A 24,415-nucleotide genomic window follows, 5' to 3' on the forward strand; every position below is an offset into this window, starting at 1 on the left:
TTACTTAACTAAATGAAAATCAACCCAGATTCCAACTCCTAGACCAACCCTCCCAGCTCAATCTAGAAAAAAAGATTTGAAAACTTTCCTCAGTTAATTATTAAAACACAAAATGCCATTATTTCTGGTTCTATTCAGTTCACTTCATTCTAATTTCCTCATATTTGAAAGGTTTTCTGTTCTTTTTCATTGCCCACTTATCACGTTCATTTTTTCTCTGCATTTATATAATAAACACTGTTTATAATAAAAGGTGTTTACTTTATTAAAAGTACTGTATCAATAATGCATTTATATTAAACTTTCGACTTTGATCTCTTTTTGCCACTTTTTACAGTAACACTCTTTAAAAGGAATTGATTTTAGTTAACTGATTTTTTTTAAGTCACACATGAAACGTTTTGAAACAAACAAGCCATGACAGTGGTTTTTAATACTGGCGATTATTGCCATGAAAAGGAATCATCTTCCATCACATTTATGCTACTAAAACCACTGCCTCACATTTAGTGTTGTTCTTCAGAGTGAAAGAAATACCGCGTCTGGATAAAACTGCCTTATTTTCCTCAGAGTATCTCCCACCTCTCTTCTACTAATGAGTTAGAGAAAAACAGGCAAAATCCGGAAACACTCTTCTAGGTCCACCGAAAACCCTGGCTCATGTCCCCTCTCACAAAAATGACCGCCAAACCCACCCATTTTTTAAACAGTCAGCTTGGAAGGATCTTACATTTCAGAGGCTGCATCACTGAACTAGTCCGTGGCCACGTCGATCCTATCGCTTCCACTGTCTTCTGACAGATCCCAACTGTCGCAACCCAAACTGATCACGCGCCAAACCTCGGGGAGTGTCAAGGCAGCAAAAAGTGCCAAGAGCAGCGACGCTGCAGTCCAGGTTCTTGAGCTGCAGTGACTTGGCCAGAGGCTCCAGTTCTCACTTCTCAGACTTGTGCTCTGCTACGTGCCATCTCCCATTTAGACAAAAAGCCACTTGAAACCTGGTCTTCCAAAAGCCCCAGTGCTCTCTCTAGGAGGTCTAAACACCTGTACCGCAATGACAAGCCAAGGTTCATAATGATGACCCAGAGTCTGCCAGGTACTGAAAAGGCTTTTAAATGGAATAAAAGTTAATCATGTTTAATGTATTAAAGTATGAAATAGGGAAACAGCAAAAGGCTACAAGCTTTCAGCTATAAGATGAATAAGGCCTGAGGATCTAATGCAAAATCATGGTGACTAGAGCTGATAAAAAATTGTTGTGTACAAGTAACAATGGAAAAATGAATATGCACAACAATATAAAAACTTTGTAACATTAGTGAGAAATCAGAAAGCAAAGGCTGCATATATGGTTGCAATTCTGTAAAACAAATTAGAGATAGAAAAACTATTAAAAGTAAATCAAATTGTTAAAAAAGTGGCTAATAAAAAAGTAGACTAAAATACCAAAAACAAAAACAAAAAACAGCAAGCAAAGCTTTTTTCCGCCTTAATATGGTACTCAGGACTTGCTCATTAATGTTAACTGTAGCCTACTCTTCTCAAAAAATTTCAAGTAAACATTATGTCATTGCACTCTTAAATAATTAAATAGGTAATTTTCCGATCAAGGAAGGGGTTTGGTCGTTTGAACTTGAAAGTCAGCTAACAAGCTTGCAATATTTCACGTTAGTATTAATGTGAAAAGGAGAGCACATGGTGGCAAACTTCATATTCCAATTTGAAAGCTTAAGTTCAAAGGTAGTATTTTCTTAGGGGCGCCTGGGTGGCTCAAAGTTAGGTTAAGTGACCAACTCTTGGTTTCCACTCAGGTCATGATCTCATGGTTCCTGAATTCAAGCCTGCTTGGGATTCTCTGTCCCTCTCTCTCTGCCCACCCCCCTCAAATAAATAAATAAAAAAATTTTTAAGTAACATTTTCTTGAAGAATTTCCATGATCAACTAGTAAACAAAATTAAATATAATCTTTCCCACATTTCAGCGATAAAAGCCTTCGCCCTATTTATGCCAGGATGCTTGAAAATGCTTTGCTCTTGACATTACAGACTGTACATTACTTCTCTTTAAATCTGAACTCCTTGAATATTTGTTGAAATTAACACATGTGAGAAATATTTTAGAATACACATCTTGTCAAATCTTTGAAACTCCTTGTTTCTTCTTAAAGAAAGGCATTTATTCTCTGATATTTATTCTCTGATTAAGAGGCCCTTTGAACCACTTAAACATAAGGCTGCTTAGTTTGACAGATAATTTTACCTGACTAAAATGGTAAAATACAACTGAATTTTTTTAGAATAGAATAGAAACAGAGCATTTTAGTTATAAATACATTTTGATGCTGTCATTTAAAAGTTGTTTAGAAATAAAGACTGGTACCTTGTTACAATTATTTTCTTAAAAGGACTGAGCTATTCATGTCTGATGTGTACAATTTTCAGCGTGCAGCCACCATTTGGTCAAATGTATCAGTAATATGTATGATCAGAAGTTAAAGGTATTTATATTAAGGCATTTGAATAAACTACTTACTTTTTAATGTTATAAAGTTATAGTCAAAGTATTTATAGTATTTGTTTAATGTAATCATTAGTCTAATCATTTATTAACTTCTAATTTTATATATGATATGATAACACTAATAAAAATTCTGACAGAAAAAAAAAACCCAGAAAACTGAAGATCTGATTCCCCAACTACAGAAGGGAAGGGAGCAATTAACTTTAATAATCTCATAAAGCAAAAATGGCTTTGGACTCCACTCAGAAATGCACTAATTATTAATAATCAGTAAAACTAAAGTTAGCACGTTTACATTCTTCTCCCCAGCCTAACCGACAGGATAAGAGAAGAAGGCCATTGGCTAGAGCAGTCATGAACACTGTGTTAAGAGTCTTGCCAAATCACGGCCTGGCACCCTTTTCAAGCACTCCCAGCTCAGAAGTTACAAATGGAGCAGACTGTACACATATATTTGGTCCACAGTGGGGAAGCCAGAAAGTGTCTTTTAAAATTGCGAATTCACTGTCAGTGTCTTAAAAGCAGAATATTTCGCATAAAAGTGCAGATTTCCCAGCTTACCTTTTAAAGGTGGGGATCTTAGCAATATCAAGTCTACTTCCCATTTATCCACAATGAACTGAATTATAGTTCCCCTTTACAAGAAATAATATTAGAGAAAATTTTTGCTCTAGAGAGAGGAATTGCAAGCATTTTAGGGTTTTTGTTTTTTTACAGAGTAAAACCTTTTTTTTTTTTAATTTAAATTTTAGTTAACACATTAAGGTTTTATCAAGAGGTAAAATTAAGGATATCATTACAGGTACTTAAACAAGAATGAAAAAAAAGATAAAAATCATTAGCTCACAGACTATAAAATAAGAGGGTGCTATAACCATGTATAATGGTTATACACACACACACACACACACACACACACACACACACACACAGGCTATTCTATCAAATCATGTTATACACATTAAATATGTATAACTTTCGTTTTAAAATATGTAAATAAACCAAAATAACTATCTGGGAAAAGAAAAGAGTTATATTAAATTAGTAGAAGCAGGAAGAGATTTTTTTCTTAAACTATCAAGCTTTTCACTTCTGTGTAGTTACTAAGATAAATTGCCAAGAAATACATGTAAGGAGGACAAAACCACCACCACAAATATGAGGCTAACAGAATTCAAGTTTTTAAGAAAAAAAGGTGTACACATTAAATTGTTTGTATCTACAAAAAAAGGACAAGTTGTTAAGCAAATTAATAAAATGAGCAATATTTCAGAGCAAAGACTTTTGGCAGCCAGCTTTCCAACTCCGCATGCTGAGATTCCTTGCTTGATCTGACAGAGGGCAAGACAGGATTGCTCTAAGGCCAGGTTTGAGGCCCAACGATCTGGAATACTTAAGGACTACAAGGATTAAAGTCATTCAGAAACAGCTATTTAAATACAATCAGTGGGGTGCCTGGGTAGCTCAGTCGGTTAAACATCTGACTCTTGATTTCAGCTTAGGTCAAGATCCTGTGTTAGTGGGATCGAGACCCATGTTGGACTCCTTGCTGACAGGCTCTTTGCCTGCTTGGGATTCTCTCTCTCCCTCTCTCTCTGCCCCTCTCCCTTTCCCTCTCTCTGAAAATAAATAAAGGTTTATCAAATACAAATAAATACAATCAGTAACATTCTAAATGTAAATCAATATCTCTTCATTTAAAAACTAACTTTTTGGTTTAGAAATACTACCTCTCATCTGCTTCAAAGGGCTTGAAAATCAGAACAGCACCGGTCTATGTGCAAAACAACACTAATGCCAGCAAGGGAGGGAAGGTGTCAAAGAGAAAATCAGGTTGTTAGATCCGTCAGGGAGTATATGCTGTTTGGGGTTCCTTCATTAAGACAAATGCTTCGAGGCATCTCTATTGGACAATCTTTCCTAAGTTCACTTCCCCATGAATGTGAAAGCAAAGGATAAGCATTTCTTCAAAACAATGCCATGGTCCAAATGTTTAAAATCTATTCAGATTCCTCTGAGTAACCACATGTTAGCGATACTTTGCTAACTAATACGTTCTATTGTTCAACCTTCAAAGTCTACCCAGTACTACATAGATTCACCAAAATAAAAAGAAAACTTTTAAGACTGATTAGGAATATCTAAATATGGGCTAGGTATTAGATGGTTTTAAGGAATTATTATTTTTTAATGTTTATTTATTTTTGAGACAGAGAGCGAGCCCGCGCACACGTGAGCGGGGAAGGGGCAGAGACAGAGGAGGACACAGGCTCCAAAGCAGGCTCTGCACGGGCAGCAGTGAGCCCAATGCAAGGCCTGAACTCATGAACCATGTGGTCATGACCTGAGCCAAAATCAAACGCTCAGACGACTGAGCCACCCAGGCACCCCAAGGAATTATTTATTTTATTAGGTATGATAACAGTAGAGTGAATATGAAAAAGAAATTCTCAGGGGTGCCTGGGTGGCTCAGTTGGTTAAGCATCCAATTCTTGATTTTGGCTCAGGTCATGATCTCCCGGTTTGTGAGATCGAACACCTCACTGAATTCTGCCCTGACCGTGTAGAGCCTGCTTGGGATTCTCTCTCTCTCTCTCTCTCTTTCTCTCTCTCTCTCTCCCTCTCTTTCTCTCTGCCCCTGCCCCACTCTTTCTCTCTCTCTCTCTCTCTCTCTCTCAAAAATAAATAAACATTAAAAAAAAAACCAACAAGAAATTCTCAATTAGAGATGCATACTGAACTAAATGACATGGATTTGTTTTTAAATAGTTCAGGGGAAAAAAAGGAAGGAAAGGGGGCAATAAAGTAAAATTGGCGAATTACTGGTAATTGTGGAAACTGCTGGTAAGTTCCGCGGGGGAAATTTTTCACAGAAAAGTTTTTGTTTTTTTTTTTTAATCAGAGCATATCAATATACACATTCCAAAACAAATAGCTATTTTATGCTACAATTAAGTTCCTAACTTTCAAACAGCTAATGTGTGAGCCGTTAGTCGCAAGACCGAGACACCACAACCACTGCATGCAATACACTCACGCGGGTCACATCTGGGATAATGACGTCATCCACCTCAGAGACCACGCTCCCCCTACGATTGGAGCGACTAAAATAATCGGCGGCAGAAACCTTTCAATCAGAAAAAATGAGAGGCTTTAAAGGTTAAGAAAAGAGAGCAGAAAAGGTAAGAACATTGGCATATGAGTGGACAACTTTTTTAGGTGCTTGGTAACATATCATGAAATGAGGAAACGGATGCAATTAACATCCTCAAAGAAGTAGGAAAGAAATGTAAAGCGTTCCTGAACGAAATCACAGCTGCCTGAAACACGCTTTTATTCACCTTCACCAGAGTTCGACACTACAGAGATCACTTACTGCCCGAGGGCCAGCAAAGGTAGCGTGTGTGGCACATACATCATCCTCACTGGGAGGGTCCCTAGAACAGTATTTCCCTAAAACCTCTACCCTATTTCAAATTTACAGTTCGTCACAGTATCAACTCTGTTAAGCACCTGTATGCTCGATGCGGAACTATTTGCAGGGTATCTACTGCACTTTCACCCCATTTCTACACTTCCCTCCTTCTCACATTCCTCAAGACCAGGAACCGTGGGACAAAATAATGACAGAACTACACTGGCCTCTTTCTGGGTTCCCCAAACACTGCGTCTTGTCCCACCTGAGACTTCGTCACTGGCCTACAGAGCTCTGCTCCCAGCTCTTCGGGCAGCTGGTTCCTCCCATTACGAGGAGGAATGTCTCAGCTCAAAGGTCACTTTCCTTGGGGAAGCCTTCTCTGACCACCCCGTCCAAAGGGACTTGCACACACACACGCGTCCCTTCACGTTCCCTGTCCTGTCCCTGCTTTTCTCTTCACAGTTCCCGGGGTTACTTTCTTTTTATCTTCCTTTGCTTACTTATCTTCTATTTCTTTCACAAGGATATAAGCTCTAGGAGGTCAGAAACCCGGTCTGTCTGGCCCGCCAGCACTTTACTCCCTAAACATTTGGTGAATTAATAAAGGAGTATTTTTTACCTCACTCATCAGCTTTCCTTACCTCAGCTCTGTCTGACTGCCTTGCTTAAAAACTCTTCCCATCCAGGAATGGAATTTGGAAGTCCAACCACAGAGACAAAAAAGGCTCACAATGTGAAGTTTTGCTAAGGGCAACTGCAGTCAAGCAACAGTATTTTTATTCACACTAATAGTAATACAACTTAGATTGACACATACCTAATATCTTACCGGTTCCTACCGTCTCCAAATTGCGGTAGGTATTTTCCACATACTAATTCATTTAATGCATATATTAAGCCCTCCTACAAAGACAGTCACTAACATCCCCACCGCAAATAAACTGCAATTAACACAACTAAGAGGTTGTGGAAGTGGCTCAAAGCCAGGCATCGTGACCTTAAAGTCCCTGCCCTTTCAATGCCATCGCTCTCCCAGGGGCTTTCAGGTGGCCTGGCTTGTTTTTTCTCCTTCAGCTATGAGTATGAGCTCTAGCGGGCTCGCCAATGGACCACAACTGCCTTCATTAGATCACTGCATTCTTGGCAATAAATCTCACAAACATTTGGTGTTCCTCTTCTCTAAGAAAACTTCACATCTATTACAATCTTTCGCAAAACACGGTTCTTTTTTCTAGCTCGAAGCTGACATACCATCCTTACCAATGTAACTTTCAAATCAATTCTTATATGTAGCAAAAATGCCATCAGCTCTCTGTAAAACTTCCAGCCTCATCAAAAAGAATAATCTGAAATTATGTAATTTGTAGTCTAACCCAGCTATTTGTTGCCTCTACAATTATTAAGCTAGTTGAATTCTAAGACCAGAATTTTTAAGTTTTGCCATCAACAACTCTTAAAAAGCTCACAGGTCTTAAAAGATATGTAAACAATAAACAATACATCTTAAATACACAGCGAAGAAAGCAACTGATGGCAACATGATTTGTGATCCACAGTTACGAGTTTTACACAGAGCGGAGCATTAATTTTGCTTGAGAAACTTGTCTGTGGTGAACTGTGCACATAAATGCATGTGAATGAAATAGCAACAAAGTATAGAAAGTGAAAAACTTTCAAATACGCAAAGACTAGCACGTTAGGGGTGTGAGCAGGCAAGTTACTAATGAAAGTTTCCACAGCCCCCAGAGAATACGCAGTCGCGGGAACACATTTCTGAAGGCAAATTATTCATATAAGCGAAATCTGAGGAAAATGCTCATTTTGCCAAATGCAAATCTCACTTCCCGATAGATTTCACGTGATCACACACTGGTGCAAGTTTAAAACTCATTGTATGTGTTTGCATGCAAACCACGCTCACCACACTGTCCCTTCGCCCGTGACTGGCGCGACCAGAAGACCCAACGCTTGCACTGCCATCGTCGGTAAACTATGGACGGTAAAAGCAGATAATGAAAACGAGGCGATTTCACTCCAGGTCTCACCTGACCGTAAGCACGTTAGGTAAGGTTTCGAGAAGCATGCAAATGCAATACGTGAGCATCTAATTGGCACCATGTATCATGCACCATCAGACAGAAAAGGGACTTCAAGGTGTAATAAACTATCCCTAAAAACCAACAGACGTTTCCAAAGAGCACACAGAATAAAAGGCTACTTTATCTTTTATTTAAGTTACAGAAGAAAAGAGGACAGGAGTGAGGGGCTGGGGTATAAACAGACCAACCAAAAGCAGCCAGGGTTTCATGCTTTTTAAACCCCCAGGCCCCTTGGGATCCCGTCCGGGGTCAGTAAGCGTACTTGACGTTTCAGTTTGGGAGAGAAAATATACGAGTATCTTCTGGGGAAATAATGTAAGTCAAAGAATTGCCTACCAGCAAGGACACTGAAATGATGATTCTTAGTTTCCTTTATTCATTCCTATGCAATGAGTGGAGCTATTTCTATCATCACCCTATAGTTTTCTTCCTATTTCACCAGCCCTAGAAGACTCCTCTTCCACAGGTGAAGGTTACCTCCATTCTGACATCACTGAGGAACCATTCTGGCATCACTAAGATAATAACTCTGAACCCAACGTCCAAATGAAATAGCATGTAGCTAGCACACAAGGACAAGATTCTATGCTTGACTGAAAATACATTACCGTAATTTTGTTTGCAAGGGGTCATTACATTGGTACATTAAAAATGCTACCAGGCCCAAGAATTGCCAAGTGGAATTTTATTATGGAGTAAGGTAAAAGTAAACTCCCCACTTATATCAAAAAACCTTTATCTCCTTAAACATTCCTGTGCACATTTTTGTTAAGTAAAGGAGCAGAATTCTTGAGAAGTGCCACTTGGAAATGGCAGGAGAACAGAGTCAAACACATACATAAAAGAAAACCTATGTAGTCCACTTACTCCATTCCACAAAAACAATCTGTATCGAACGTTAAGAAACTGCTTTAAAAATTTCTCCAGCACGCCTGGGTGGCTCAGTCAGTTAAGCATCCGACTTTGGCTCAGGTCATGATCTCATGGTTCGTGAGTTCAAGCCCCACACTGGGCTCTCTGTTGTCAGCACAGAGCCTGCTTAGGATCCTCTGACGCCCTCTCTCTCTGTCCCTCCCCTACTCGTGTGCTTGCGTGTTCTCTTTCTCTCTCTCAAAAATAAACATTTTTTTTTTTAAAAAGTAACTTCTCCAATTTTGACATTGTCAAGAATAACAAGGTAGTTCTTAAAGTCATCCTTTGCCACTGGAAAAGTAAATTAGTATGGTCTTCTTGGTGGGCAATACGGCAACGTACATCATAATTTTAATGTATATACTCTTTGACCCCCATCATGTTAGGATAAGCAATTTACCTGGCATGAGATCTACTCATATGTACACAAAAATAGACTTGTGTAAGAAAGTCCACTATGCGAGTGTTTAGTAACCAAACTCTGGCAACCCTAAATGTCCATGGGTAGGGGAGTGGGAAATACAAACTTCCAGTTATGTGATGACTAAATCACAAGGATAAAAGCTAGAGCATAGAGAATACAGACAATGGAACTGTAACAGTGTTGAACAGTGACAGATGCATTGTGGCAAACACAGAATGTATAGCCTTGTCCAATGACTGTGTTGCAAACCTGAAAGTAATGTAACACTGGACGCCAACCATACTTCAATTTAAAAACAAAAAAGAAAAGCAGTACCCGTACCAAAACATAAAATATATCCAAGAAATCCTCAAAAAGAAATGCACAATTCATGCACTAATGAAATGATAGATTGCCATTAAAAAGGAAAGTGCTGACAAAAAAAAAAACTATCTCCAAAAAGCATTCAGTAGAAAAAGGAACATAGTTTACTTTTTAAAAATCTTTTAAATGTCAAGGGTGCCTGGGTGGCTCAGCAGGGTGGGCATACAACTCTTGATGTCAGCTCAGGTCATGATCTCACAGTTTGTGAGTCTGAGCCCTGCACTGGACTGACACAGAGCCTGCTTAGGATTCTCTCTCTCTCTCCTTCTCTCTGCCCCTCCCCTGCTTGTGCTCACACACGATGCACTCTTGCTCTCTGTCTTGAAAAATTAACATTTCCAAAAAATATTTTAAATATCAAAAAAAGAATGAAATAAATCTCTATGTATGGATACAAAAAAGAGACTTTAAGTAAAGAAAACAAGCTGAGGCACAATCTGTATACATATACATACTGGTCAAATAAAGGACACTCATGCATGCATAACGTATCTCTGAAAGGATATACGAGGACAGAGCCTGCATTTGGGGGAAGAGAAATGGGGGAAAGCGTCAAGGGATTTTTAATTTGTACTTTCCTTAAGCTAATACCACTTTTATAACTTTAAAAAATGTTTAAAAAATGTTTTGGGGCGCCTGGGTGGCTCAGTCAGTTAAGCGTCCGACTTCACGATCTCACAGTTTGTGAGTTCGAGCCCCGTGTCGGGCTCTGTGATGACAGCTCGTAGCCTGGAGCCTGCTTTGGATTCTGTGTCTGCCTCTCTCTGTTCCTCCCTGACTTGCTCTCTCTCTCTCTCTCTCTCAAAAATAAAGATTAAAAAAAATTTTTTTTAATAAAATAAAAAATGTTTTAATATTCCAGAAAGATTAGGTGATTAGAACTGTCCCAGTTTTGTCTTTTATGTAACAATTTTTAGAAGCTGGCTTGTTACTACTTCTCCTTTCACAACACTGATCCCTGAAGTGCTGGCAGGCAAGTGAAATGGCTCAACGCAGGAAGCAGAAACAGAGGGAGGGGAGAAATTCAGGATGATCAACCCATCTTTTGAATTATCACCACTAAAAAGACAAGAAGTTCACATAAATGACAGTACAACATTTTTTAAACTTTTAATGGCATTGGTTCCAGACTCATTTAAGAAATTATGTACAAAGCCACATTCATACAGAAACCACCAATTAGGACAAATTAGTACACCTGAGTTTGTGCTCTGACGGCCAATGATAATCCACGCACGAGAGTGAAACACACATCCTCAGTCTTCTGAACCGTAAGTACAGGTTAATTCAACAACCCCAAGTGTCTACAAAGCATGCAAAGAGACCAGACAGCTCACCACAGGACTGCTTCGGGCCGAACTCGTTCTTGAGGAGTAGGAACTGTATTCGGATGGCTATAAAGTTTCCAAGAAGAAAGGTTTTACAATAATGGCCAGCTCCCTTTCCTGCTGGGAATACATTAAGGGCCCTGGACCCTAAGTGGCTGCTGGCTACTCCCTGGTCTGGAACCCTACCTCCCCCACAACCCTTCAGACCCAGCATCGCTCGGCAGGAGGCTGAGAAGGGGAAGGGGATGCCCGGAGGAGCACTGCCCTCATCCTCTTTCTGCGGGACTAGTGAGCAGGAAAAGAGGTTCCTCTGCCTATGTTCCCTTCAGACTTTGAGCCATGATTTCCGGCAGGCACTTGCTCACAGCTTGGGTGAGAGCCACAACTGGCTAGCTCATGGGTCGCTGCTTACAGAGCAACCGCAGGTCAGATGAAATGACTTTTCCTTTGTAAGGGAACTGTGCCCACCTGCACATCACCCTCTTCACCACCTCCCTCCGGTTGGACTTACAGTTCGAGACCCATAAGGGTTATATAATCCACCGTCATACAATGACACCTACAGAACAGAGAAAATGCCATTTGTCTATTGATTCAGCATCTAAGTTGTTTGGAAAATGTCACAACGTCTTTGCAGTACTCAGTTCCAAAAAGGCGTCAAAGAGTGGTATCTCAGGTGAGAACACCCACTGATATGCGTGAAGCCCTAAACATCGATCCCATTAAAACTTCAAGCTCACGCTTCGTTTAAATAGCACCTTTAGTTACAGTATTTCCTCCCATCATTGTGTTACGAAGCTAGGAGAAGGAACACTTATGAATTTATTCTCTGAGCAGAAAAGGAAAGCGAGGGACAGAAAGCATTTCGCCCACCGGCACCATAAAACGAAACTACAGAGCCCTAAGGGGCCGGTCTACGAGAACAGGCCCCAGCAAGCAAGCGACAGCTCGAAAGCAACCGGCTCACAAGTCGCACGTTTCACAGAGCTATGGCTTCCGCTTTCTAGTCAGCTTGCTTTATTAGAGCCTGGTATTAATGTGGCCAAGGCCACAGCTGTCCCAAAGAAAGACATGGCCGCTGTGCACGGGCAGCCATGTCACAAAAGTACACAAGTGAAGTGGGGCCCATGCAGGTCGGCCTTCTCTACAGGAACCAATCCTAAGCAAGGGCCTACCAGCAGCCAGCCGTATCTGGAAAACAGGGGCCTTTTTACTACCATAAAGTTTTGTTTTGCAAGTTAAGCACAGGCAGCACATCCTGAGGACACACAGCATCAAAGCCATGTGTCCCCGACTGTTGTGGAGGAAAGCTGTCAAGCCAGAGTGAGCGCCATGACAGGGGCTCCCCGGGAGTACACACACTGGAAGAGAGCAATACGAACCAGACTGGTACTTCTCAGCAGACCAGAATCTGCAGTGGAGGAGGCCTATGAAAAAAGTGCACGATCTCACCCAAAGAAAAGCAACTGGTAGCGATGAAGGCAACACACTTCTCACAAAGTACTAACCCTGTTACTCCTTGAGGTCGCCAGAGGGTCACTACACAGGGAAGAAGACTGTTAAGAAACAAAAGCAAAACAGAACAAGGTAACTTAGCAAAACAAAAGAACTGGTCTCTCCAACACAAAGCAGAAGCCGCGTTTATTCTATACCGCATAATTTATTAGCAATTCCTGAGTGCTTAAGGCAGTTAAGTAACACACAAGTGAAAAAAAATTAGTCATTAGAAATCTTTTTGAGGGCGCCCGGGGGGCTCACTCGGTTGAGCCTCTGACTTCGGCCGGCTCAGGGCATGATCTCACGGTTCACCAGTTCGAGCCCCGCATCGGGCTCTGCACTTTGGGCTCGGAGCCTGGAGCCTGCTTCGGATTCTGCGTCTCCCTCTCTCTCTGCCCCGCCCCTGCTTGTGCTCTCTTGCTCTCCCACTCTCTCTCTCCTCTCAAAAACGAATAAATGTTAAAAAAAAATCTTTGAGTGCCCATCTTAAGGGATAAGTAACAAAAACACCTGGGATGGTTTTCCATAAATGGGTTTAAGTCCTACTGGGCTTTCAACAGTAACGTCAGGAGGTAGTGTGGCAGCCCAAGAAAACACTCCAGGAAAGGGGGTCAGGGCACAGGGTCCGTGGAGGACGGTGGCCACACGCAGGTCGCCAGTAGTTCCTGGGACATTCTGTGATCTCACAGCAGACTCCCGATGGGCTTAGCCTGACTGCTGAGGAACCAGGTAAATGAGCTCCAAGCCATCACTATAAACACTGTTTTCCAAATGGACGAGAAACCCAGTCTTTCAAAACAAGCCATGGACCAAGTGCCTTAGTTTAATCAGATAAACTGTAGTGGTCACAACAAAGCCCAAGCACCGACAAGGCACAGCACTCTCAAATGGAATTAAATCTTTGTTTTTCTGACGTCATTTGAAAATATAATTTTCAGTTCCTTTTCCCAAGCCCATCAGACAGGGCAAATAAGAGTAAGCTGTGTGTGCAGGCTTTGACAAGTGAATTATTTTAAATGTACTATGCACCATGTATTGAATGTTTTTTAAATTTATTGATGTGCCAAATGCCTTGAAAAAAATAAGAGTTCTAACATTAAACAAATAATTATATTCTTCTCATCCCATTTACAGTTTAAATCTTTACATGTAAGCTTTTATTAGAAAGACATCCACCATGATGTGTACTGATGCCTACGAGTTATTCTGAAATACACCCCCCCCCCCGGAAAAAGATGGATCAACGGATGGACAGACAGCAGACAATAATATGATAAAGGAAACAGCAAAATATTGATTGTAGACTCTAAGTAGTAGGCACATGGATGGTCACTATACAATTCTTTGAACTTTTTTATATGTTAAGTTTTTTCACTTTAAAAAACTGGAAGAAAATGGTACTCACTTACAACAACGGTGATTCAATAGCTCCCAGTGTGTGAAGACACACTCACACAGACTATATGAATTCAGTTACCACAAACCAGGGGACACACAGCCGTTCACAGATTAGTTCTAACTAGTCAAAAGGCAAAATCGAGGGTTAGAAATGTGTTAAAGTTGGACAATAAAACACACAGAGCCAAAAAGCTTGAGACAAACCCGAGTGTAGTAGGCAGAGGTGGGTTTGCTATGTCTGAGACTGCTATAGTTTCTCTGGTCAAAGTAGAGGCCACTCTGCAGAAAGTAAAATTAAACACTTTTCTTAGCTTAAATGTTACCAATGCACAAAGGCAGACTCCGATACTGCCAAAGCCCTCTCCTCCAAAACAATGACTTTAAAGCACTGAATTGCATTAAGTAAAAGTTACAATAATAATTATCAAGTCTCCAAAAAAAGACCAATACTAAAGGTTAACTGTTTTCAAACCAAGTCACTACTAACTTTTTTACTTTAAAAACATGAGCATAAACCCTCAGTCAAAATGAAACAGAAATAATAAGTGATTGATTCTCATGTCACATTTAGTAACATCCTTGAAAAATCCTGGACAACTGAGTAACTGCCATTTATAATTACCATTATAATTACCATTTAGTAATTACCAATTATAATTCCATTTGGCAAGGTCACAGAAAATATTCAAGTCTTTTTTCTTTCCAAACTTCTCCTAATCCCATTATTTGTCAAAATGAACTGATCAAATTACGTTACCAAAGATGGAGTGCACGTGTTTACTGAACAGGTTTGGCCTAAAACCTCCATGGCAAGTTCATTTTCAATACACTGCACAAAATAACCCATTTTACAGACTGCGGTTGCTTGACATAGAGAAAATCATCTACAAAACTCCCTTTCTAATTTATCCAGCCATCTTCTTTGCTAGAAGTTGAAGAAATGTAAGCAATCCCTGACCGAATCCCCCTGCAGTCGGGGGCACCCCTCCTCCCACCGCCCCCCTGCCACTCCAGGCCTTGCCTCCCTGTGCCACGCCCGCAACAAGGCACCAGGACTCACCTCTCCCCAGAGCTCCCGATGCTTCAGCCCCCACCTCTCACAAATGTCCTCTCCATCACATTCTCTCCTCTCTCCTCTGTGCCAAAGCCCACCGACCCTCTCTCACCCCACCAAATATCAGAGCCCTGTCCACAGAACTAGTTAGCAGGGGAGCTTGGGACTGATTTTCCTGCCAGTACTGTGGCAGCCTAACAGGGAGAGGTGTTCCTCACACCCCAAACGGGCATTCCGGACACGCTTTTTCTAGCAAAGTGGCTGGAAGTGGCTGGAATGGAGCACTGTCGTTGGTCCTGTGGCTTCGCGGCATTATAGGTTAAAGAGCTTTCTGCAAGACAGCACGGGAACCCTGCTAACACAAACTTCATTGTTTCTACCAGAAAACTCATTCCACGTTCCCAAAATTTAACCTACAAACTCTCAGAATGAAACCTATTTGTGAGTTTGGCATCGGCGATACTACCACAACTAAATCAATTCAAATTTCTAAAACAAGGATAAAAATCTCACTAAACGTATTCTTGAAGTATATGCCAAAAGACAGTTCATAAATGAAAACAGGTGGGTAAGGAACTTCTTGTATTAACTTGATAGTAAATCCTGTAAGTGAAAACAAAATTACTTTTAAATAAGATTCTGAAGAATCATGTTTCAGTATGGTATCAGATTGCAATAACGCCTAAGGCACACCAAAATTGCAATCATAATTCTCAAGTTCCCTAAAAGTAATCCGTGAATTTTACAGCAGCACAAGATAGTGGGACATGAGAAAGAACACAACTAACCAGTGGGTCTTTACGAGAACCAGAAGACCTCTTCTTCATTCCGTAAGAGTGACTGTAAGAATGATTCTGGAAACAAACATTGGAAGTTAACTTTAATGATCATACAGTGAAGTTTTAACAATCACTTCACAAAATCTGTTTTAAAATTAGACACAGAAAGATGCATGAGATACAGAGTAGTCCCCATGCAATCTACTTCCCAGCTGTTAGTAAATGATTCACTGCCCTTGACTAGCTAAGATCTCCAGCACCTCTACACATCTGCACTCTCCCACTCCCCGTGCCATCAGCTCCATGTGCAACCAGCTAAAAAAGATGCAATTATGACTCAGAGCCAGGCAGGGGATCTGTGGGGATGTTCTCCCCACCCTTTATTTGAGTCCTTCTATCTTCTTCATAAAGACATGGGTGACAAGAGGGTCCACCTCCTTCTAGGTTGTCCTCAGCTAAAAGCCAAAGGGCAATCCTTTGGGATCAACCAAAACAAGAGAGAAATAACAGGACATTGCTTTGCCCAAGAATGCACCCTTGACCCAAGTTAGTCGTCCCACAGCACGCGCTGCTCAGGAAGAAAACAGCCAACATGGTATGGATTGTGCCTTGTAGCAAGAGCATTACCAGACAACGGCCTTACACGCAGGTCCTAGGAAGACAGACTGTCTCAATACATAACTTCTCCCAGGAGTGCAGAGCCAAGTGTATACGAGGGAATAAAGGACAGAAATACTACTACACGGGTCAATGGGGAGACAAGAAACCCAGCACAGCTATGCCCGGCTCACGTGAAATGAGGAGGTGCGGGCAGAAGCGTCCTAGCTGTCACTAGTCTGCTCCAGGCCAACCATCTGACACACACACACACACAGCTCCATCCTGAATCTGTCCGCTCGCTTTCCTTTTTTGAATACGCATAACCTTCCATGTATACGTTACCCTGAACGTTTTAAGAGATGACTATACAATCTAGAAACTCAGGCAATCTACTGACATAACCCAAGGAAAACATGCTATAACTAAACTTCCTTGGCTAAGATGACACACATAAAAAAACGAACCAAATCAAGCAAATATAAGCGAACATAACTGATGTTTCAGGCATCATCTCTCACTGCTGGCTGTTTCCTGTTTAGTAACCTCACACCCGCTGGGTTGGGACACATAAACGTGAAACACAGCAGGGTCTATAGTTCAGTGAGTATCAAACACTGCCAGAAACATGTCTTCCGGGCAATGCACATGTGTCAGCTGGGTGGTTTATCACTCTAAAAAAAGAAGTGACTACCAATCTTAGTCCTAAATAGGGAAGTAAATAATTTTTATCTGATCCTGAAATTCTAAAAGAAAAACGATTCAAATATTAAATTATGCCACGATTGTATTCTTGGCCATATTCTTTCCCCAAAACATAAGAACAAACCTGTGAAAGTTAGTCATAATCTATGATTAGCATCATTAAGCATTTATAAAGTAAAACTCTACATTTAACACAAAATCATGCACTACATACTAATGATGAAAGTCTTGATGATCTATCCTTGAGAGCATCATACTGGGTTTCAAAGAAAGGTGAAAGTTGGTTGTAGTTCCAGAATCAGAAATATAAAGAGGAAAAAGCAACATTTGCAAAGATTAAAAATCCAAACTAACAGGAATTTAAATAAAAACTTAATTTAAAAAAGATCCAGCACTATTAAAAGCCCCAAATTATACGCAAAGGTTACATGTGGATTAAAAAATATTCTTCCCCTCACCCACACTTTCCTAGTGTAAGTTATTGCTAAACTGTATGTACATGTAAAACCACATGTTCTCTTTCAGACACAGAATTCATCATCGGTAATGGTGAGACGATTCGATCTCAGTACACTAGAGCATGAAGCATCCCAAGGAAGCCTTTAAATGCAGGAATTAAGCATTCTGAAGTTAAAAGAGGTTTTACTTTTTATTGTTGTGACCATTACCATCATTTCCCATTGTTTAAAACGTGACAAAAGCAAGGCATGAATAACGCAGCGAGAGCATGTAATATAATCAGGCTTACAAAAAAACAAATGCAGCGTCAAAGTGTAGGAAGTTCCCTTGGAGCTGCCTGTGGACAAACAGGTGAAAAACTGCCTTTCTCGACTAAACTAAAAACTGAAAACACTGGACAAAACTGGAAACTTAGTCCGAGCAAAGTGCGGAATGCACAGTACACATACATACGTTAAAAACATAAATAAAGGAAAAATACAGAAAACTTAGGTTAAGACCAGAAAAACCACACTTCATGTACAGTCTCTAAGAAAATAAGATAATAGGCGTAACAGTACATTTCAAATCCAAGAAACTCAATAAAATAGTAACTACTGAGATTTCTGGTTTCCTAATTTTGTTTTTTAAGCATTCTAGCTTATACCTTTTAAGCAATCTTACCCAGAAGAGGCAAGAAATAAAGAGTGTTATTACATATGCAAAAAAAAAAAATCTGTTTATCTAAAATTTTTTTAAATGCCTAAAGGTGTGCATTTGGTAAATTATGTGCAATGATAAAATGTCTCTGTATGGTGAGTGACATTTCCCGGAAAGTAAAGTTCCTTCTCTATAGAAATTTCACTTAGGTCTTTTCTCAGTCAACAAAGTATCTTTTTTGTTTAAACCATCACTAAAGTACGTATCACTCAAGCCACACATTCTTGCATATAAACTATTCCACCCTCCCAACCAGATAAGTTCACTGAAGAAAACAGTCATGTCTTCTGTTCTCTGATCCTCTCTGGAGCACCAATGGCATTTTACAGAGGCATAGGATTTAAACAGGATTTAACAAGTTGAATTGAAATTGACCTATTTCGATTTTCCTTTCCCACAATGTAATGCAGAGTTCAGCTGTTTCTTTTTAAAAAACTGTTGAATCTAACTGGTAAGATATCCGAAAGTTGGCACTCCAACTGCTACTAAAACAACTGGGTAAATGAAAAGAATCCCCCGGTACCTGCCAAATGGCATTTATGTTGTTTAAAAACAAATGATTCATCAAAGCGGAGAGAACTGAAGACATTAAAGGACTCTAGCTAAAACATTTCCAAAATGCTATTATGGTCTATTAAAAAATTTTTTTTCCTCACAGACAGTTACCTGAAAGTCTTCATTTGAAATAAAATTAAAAGAAATACAGCAAACAAGTTGTGGAAACAAAGTTCAGCAAGTGACAATTTCCATTAGAACATACACCTATTACTCAAGCCCACAAAACTCTCCAAGTCAGCAGTGAATGCATAATATTAACACTGCACATTTTTCTGAACTGCACACCATGATGTCTTTCCTTTTGGGTGAACTGGCTCTGCTCCAGTGTGTCCCAGTCATGTCCTTCGATGGGCTCTTCCATGGAATTAAACAGTGTAGTAGTAAACGACAAAACAGAAATCGCAAGCATATTAAAAGCAAATCCATTAAAATTAGACTAAGGCTACTGATAATTAAATAGGAACTAGTATTTGTAACAGTAAAAATCGGCACCAGTAAGAACCTGCCATGTGTCCCTACTGCTCTAGTTCAAGCTCACCTCAGTTTTCTAATTTTGGACGTCTACTTTACAGTCTTCTTGTATTTCAGTATAAAAAGCAATGACCAAGCATTTGTAAGATGTTTTTTAAAGGGAGATTGTTTTTTAAAGAAACAGACTTTAAATCCTAAGCTCAGGGCTTTGATTTCATCCTCTTTCCCCCAAACCAACCATTCTCAGTTCTGAACTATCTTTGCTCTTTTTATTTTTATATAGAATGTCTCTAGCATGAACACCATTTCCAGCCCAAATACCTTCGGGCAGGCCATTTGTCACAAAAAGTACTGAAAGTTAATTGGACAAAAATCAAAGATCAAAGTCCTAAGAATGGGGCAGAAAACCTTAACTATATCTGCCCTCACATCCAGGTACTGCTAATTTTCACACATCAACTACAAGTTTTAAAAGAAAAATTTTAAAAAAGAGCTGACAGGGGTGCCTGGGTAGCTCAGTCGGTTGAGCATCCGACTTCGGCTCAGGTCACGATCTCACAGTTTCGTGAGTTCTCGTGAGTTTGAGCCCCGCGTCAAGCTCTGTGCTGATATCTCAGAGCCTGGAGTCTGCTTCCTTTTTGGATTCTGTGTCGTCCTCGCTCTCTGCCCCTCCCCCACTCGCACTCTCTCTCAAAAATAAACATTAAAAAAATTTCTTTAATAACTGACAAAGAAACACCAAAACTCCCAAATTATACCATAATAGGAAATTTTCATAGTTACCACAGTGAAATAAAATACTGTGAAGATCTACTTTTATCTTCAAGTTATTTAATTATATAATTTCCATAGTAAGAAAATCCTCATTATTACTTTATAGACACTCAGGGTAATCAATTCCTTATTAGTTTAATTGCACATTTAATTTCTCTTGTGCTTATCTGAAGATTTGTTTTAAAGGTTCCTAAATTAGGTCAAACTTAGATGGTTTTACTGTTCGAATAAACAAATATAACTAATATATAGTCAAGTTTGCCTGAGACCTCATAGAAATTTAAATAACCAGCTTGATGATAATAACTGTGTGAAACTTCACACTATGAACATTATAATGGAAAGCAAAGAAAAAAGCCATAAATTTTTAAAAAGTGGGGAGAGATGATTTTCAAAGCCCCCGACACTCAACTTTTAAGCTTTTGTTGACTAACTCCCTGTATGATTCTTTCCTAAGTGTCTAAAGGGAAAAAAAATATCTCCAGGGAGAAGCAGGATGAATTTATTATCTTTAAAAAATGGTTCTCCGGTACAATCATTCTTAAGCTGCTGATTAGATTACTGTGAAAGCTTGTTAATATCCTCATAAATCTAAACTTTTGCAATTAACAAAAATACTTGATTCAAAAACAAGTCTACTAACTTACTATAAAAAGACAGTAGATTACATCTACCAGTAAGAAATATAACCAGAGGAAAGGACCGTTTAAGAATTATAAACACATCAGTATCTAGTATACCAGATCATACTTGGGTTATTATAGTGTACTTTTATATATTACACAAGATAGGAAGAAAACTAGACTTAGGGAAAGTTAACCAATATAGACCTCAACATGAAAGATCATTTTACTGATGAAAAATCTACATATAACACACATACAATCTTACCAATACATAAATTACAAGCATTGCTTTACGGTTTAAAGCACAATTCTTTAAAAAGAGATCCGTGTCTTGACACAATATACAAGCCTTTAATGAACAAACTCCCATTTATCTTGATTTACAGCAATGTATGCTAAGAAGCTGAAGCACACTACAAACTGTTAATCAAAATGTTGAAGTATGGTAATTACTATAAATATGATTAAGCAGGGAATTTTTCAGATCAGTAGCTCAATTTTTGTATGTAATAAAACTATAATTAGTCAACCAAGCCCCAAAGCAATTAACCCATTTAATAAACTGCTTTTTTAAGAAAAATATGAAAGTAGGAAAATTTGCAAGTTGAACCACACAGATGTCATCCCATAAAAGTCAACCTTACTATTTTGTGATAATTTTCCAAAATCAAAGGTCCTTTTATAGAAAAATAGTAAATATATATGTTAATAGATTAAAATATTCATGATTTTAGAATTGATTTAGATTGATTATAGCAATGATTTAGAGGAAGTATCACTTGCCAATGAAAGGACTTTGCCAATATTTTCTTTTTTCTTTTTTTAAAGGCAAAGGACTATATGAACACTGTCAGATTGTTCGGGCAACAATGCTGCAGAAGGCTCACACGCAGAAGCTGCTATCACGGCGCAAACAACTTAAAATACCAACCCTGTGGCTGCCAAGACTTCGAATGGACAGTGCATCCTCAACTCCCTGATAAGAACAGAAACAAACAGAGCATAAGTTTGAGGGTGACTGCATGAAGGCAATGAGGAAAAGTATCAGGGGCAAGCTTATCGGTTATTACAAACCAGAGAAGGTCGACGATGACTGGACCGGTGGGAATACCGGGCCCTTTCGGAATCTTCCTGGGAAAGGAGAAAGCACATGGAGAGTTAATCGCTGAACGGAGGCTTGTCTCTCACAGCAACTGAGCAAAGAACAGTCGGTCAAGGTAAGGGCACGGCAGCATCCTTCTCACAGCAGGCAGGTGTGGGCCACTCAGCTTCAGCGGCTGGGTTTGGAGCAGGCACATGCTTCGGGCAAAAAGAAAGTAGAAATCATCTTGGAAATGTTTTTATTTTAATAAGTGTATGTATGTCGGACCACTTGTAGAATGTAATCTATATATGACCATAGAGCACAGTATACCAAGATAAAAATAAGCACGTGTACTTAACGAGCAAATTGAGTTCAGCATTAAAAGTAGACTTTTATCTATTTTTTTCTCATTGTGAATGTTCATTTACGCAAGGCAGGAAGAAATGTTTAATACAGAGATAGTTTAAGGACCTAAAAAAATCTGGGTCATAATTCTGTGCTCACAGAAAAGAATTTCTTCCTGTTTTCTCGCACCACTCAGAAAAGAATAACGGAATGTGCGTTGTTAACATGAAAAGCTACTTTTAATCAGAAGAAACTAAATAAGTATTTTAGAGTTGGTAAAGTTAACTCAAGAGTCATGCTTTATGAAGACGGTAAAAACAAAGCAAAGCAAAACAAAACAACAACCATGACCACAGCCTAACAGCTGATTAAATCAAAATGCAATTCTAAACTTTTCCACAGTCAGCTATTAGCACTGGAGCATTAAGCCCTGCCTGCGTCTGTGAAATCAAATGACGAGTCCTAGAATCTAATCAACTGAAACAGTAAGGAACTTCTGATCTTTCAGAATTTCAAAGTCCAAAGTGTTAAAGTAATTTGCATCGACTAAGAATCTACACACAGCTGTCCGACTGGGCTCAGAGCTAATTAACACTGTCTTTTCCGAAATGAATCAATACTTCAACACATGGCACTGCAGCACCAGCACTGCACAGAACACACAGATGTTGCTATGTCTGAGCGTTCATTCCAAATACAGACACAGTAACTCAGCAGACACACCACAATGCCGCATTTCGGTCATGAGCTTTCGGTCTCCTTCAAAAAAAACCTCCTGGTTGTCATCTGCCTTGTACATTAATGCATGTGACCAAATCTGTTGAGAAGTCTGCTTGTAAGCACCAGTATGATTCAATGATTCAATATCCAACAGGGCGTTCTGAACTTTCGGGAGTTCACCACTGATTTACATTTTTCTTATATAATAGACACACGCAATCTGCAAGAAGACAAGCAAGTTTCTTCCCTTCCCTTGATTATCAGGTTATAAACCCAAAAGTTTTGTGGGGCATGTGCATAAACCCAGAAGAGTAGGTACAGTTTATTAAGTGGTAACCAGTTCTGGGCTAGTTAGCTTTAAAGAACCTTGTACTACACAAGCAAGGGGAAGACTGCCCCTTCCCAGTCTTCTTTGGGGTACCAGGGCAACATACATAGTTTAATGTTCAATCTTCCCTTTACTCTTTATTTTTTTTAAATATAATTTATTTATTTTTAAATTTCCATCCAAGTTAGTTAGCATATAGTCCAACAATGATTTCAGGAGTAGATTCCTAAATGCCCATTTAGCCCCTCCCCCCGCCCCACAACTCCCCAGCAACCTTCTGTTTGTTCTCTATATTTCAGTCTCTTATGTTTTGTCCCCCTCCCTGTTTTTATATTACTTTTGCTTCCCTTTCGTTACCCTTTATTTTCATTCCACCTGCCACACAAGAGCACTTTTTTAAAACCTACCTCTAAAAATAGCACAGCCCATCAGAGATGCAGTAAAGACAGATGAATTCATACTTATTTTTAATTATACTACTGTAAAAATAATTCTTAATAAGAATACCTTACACAGCCTTTCTTTGTAATCCCATTTGGGAAAAAATGGCCTAAAAAGACCTTAGAAGACTACAGAATAACATGTAAGCCCATACAGGCCAGTTAACATAAAGTGAGAGAATATAGTTTATTCCAGTCATAAACTACACCTTAAGCCAGCCCTGTCCACCAGAACTTTGTGATAAAATGGAAATGTTCTCTTTGTGCTAATATGGTAGCCACTGGCCACATGTGGCTACTGACCACCTGAAATGCTAGAAGTACAACTGATGAATGAAATTTTTATCTTTAATCTAATTATCCACATATGCCTAGTGGTGACTATATAAATAGTAAGGCAAGCTTAAGCAGATTTTTATTACACCAAAAAAGACACAAAGCACATATTTTAAGAGGCTGCCATGTAGCACTACTCTTGTATAAAAAGGCAGGCATTTAAGTTGTTGTAAATTATTGACTTTGAATACTTCTGCACAGTGGCAAATATGAGAGAAAGAGAAGGAAACCCTTATATAAAAGACCCTAGCACCAACCCTAGAATTACTTTTAAGTGCTAGAAAGGTCCCGAGAGATTATATAGTCTGATCCCTTCGTTTTAAAGTAAAGGAAATCACAGCTCAAAAAGATTAAGTAGGAATCTACAAAGACAGAAAGCTGGGACCAGCACTCGGATATTCTGACTCAGTAGACCACTGAACCATAAAGAGACCATCCTTTCCTGGCTAAATTCACACTGGTTATATAATAAGAGCATAA

The 24,415-nt window shown here is 39.4% G+C and overlaps 1 protein-coding gene across 7 annotated transcripts in view; it reads right to left on the reverse strand.

Moving 5' to 3' along the window:
• The window catches only part of LRRFIP2 (LRR binding FLII interacting protein 2), a 106,030-nt gene that overhangs the window by 39,626 nt on the left and 41,989 nt on the right, over positions 1 to 24,415 (reverse strand). For 4 of the 7 annotated variants that reach the window (XM_047099946.1, XM_047099949.1, XM_047099947.1 and 1 more), the window contains exons 4-5: positions 21,757 to 21,813; positions 21,614 to 21,658 (exon numbers count right to left, since the gene is read on the reverse strand). The exons of 2 other annotated variants lie outside the window; for them this stretch is intronic. In XM_047099946.1, the coding sequence (XP_046955902.1) occupies positions 21,614 to 21,658; positions 21,757 to 21,813 (102 nt within the window). Of the gene's footprint in view, positions 1 to 5,558; positions 5,649 to 7,860; positions 7,930 to 11,074; positions 11,132 to 11,576; positions 11,625 to 12,447; positions 12,493 to 12,573; positions 12,622 to 14,164; positions 14,240 to 15,802; positions 15,869 to 17,309; positions 17,352 to 21,613; positions 21,659 to 21,756; positions 21,814 to 24,415 lie in introns of all 7 variants that reach the window. One more of the 7 variants, XM_047099953.1, reaches the window with a different exon arrangement.

Source organism: Lynx rufus, unplaced genomic scaffold (genome assembly GCF_022079265.1).
Source record: "Lynx rufus isolate CCGP_SWC_20201006 ecotype Redwood Valley unplaced genomic scaffold, mLynRuf1.p SCAF_5, whole genome shotgun sequence".
In the NCBI taxonomy this organism is placed as follows: Eukaryota; Metazoa; Chordata; class Mammalia; order Carnivora; family Felidae; genus Lynx; species Lynx rufus.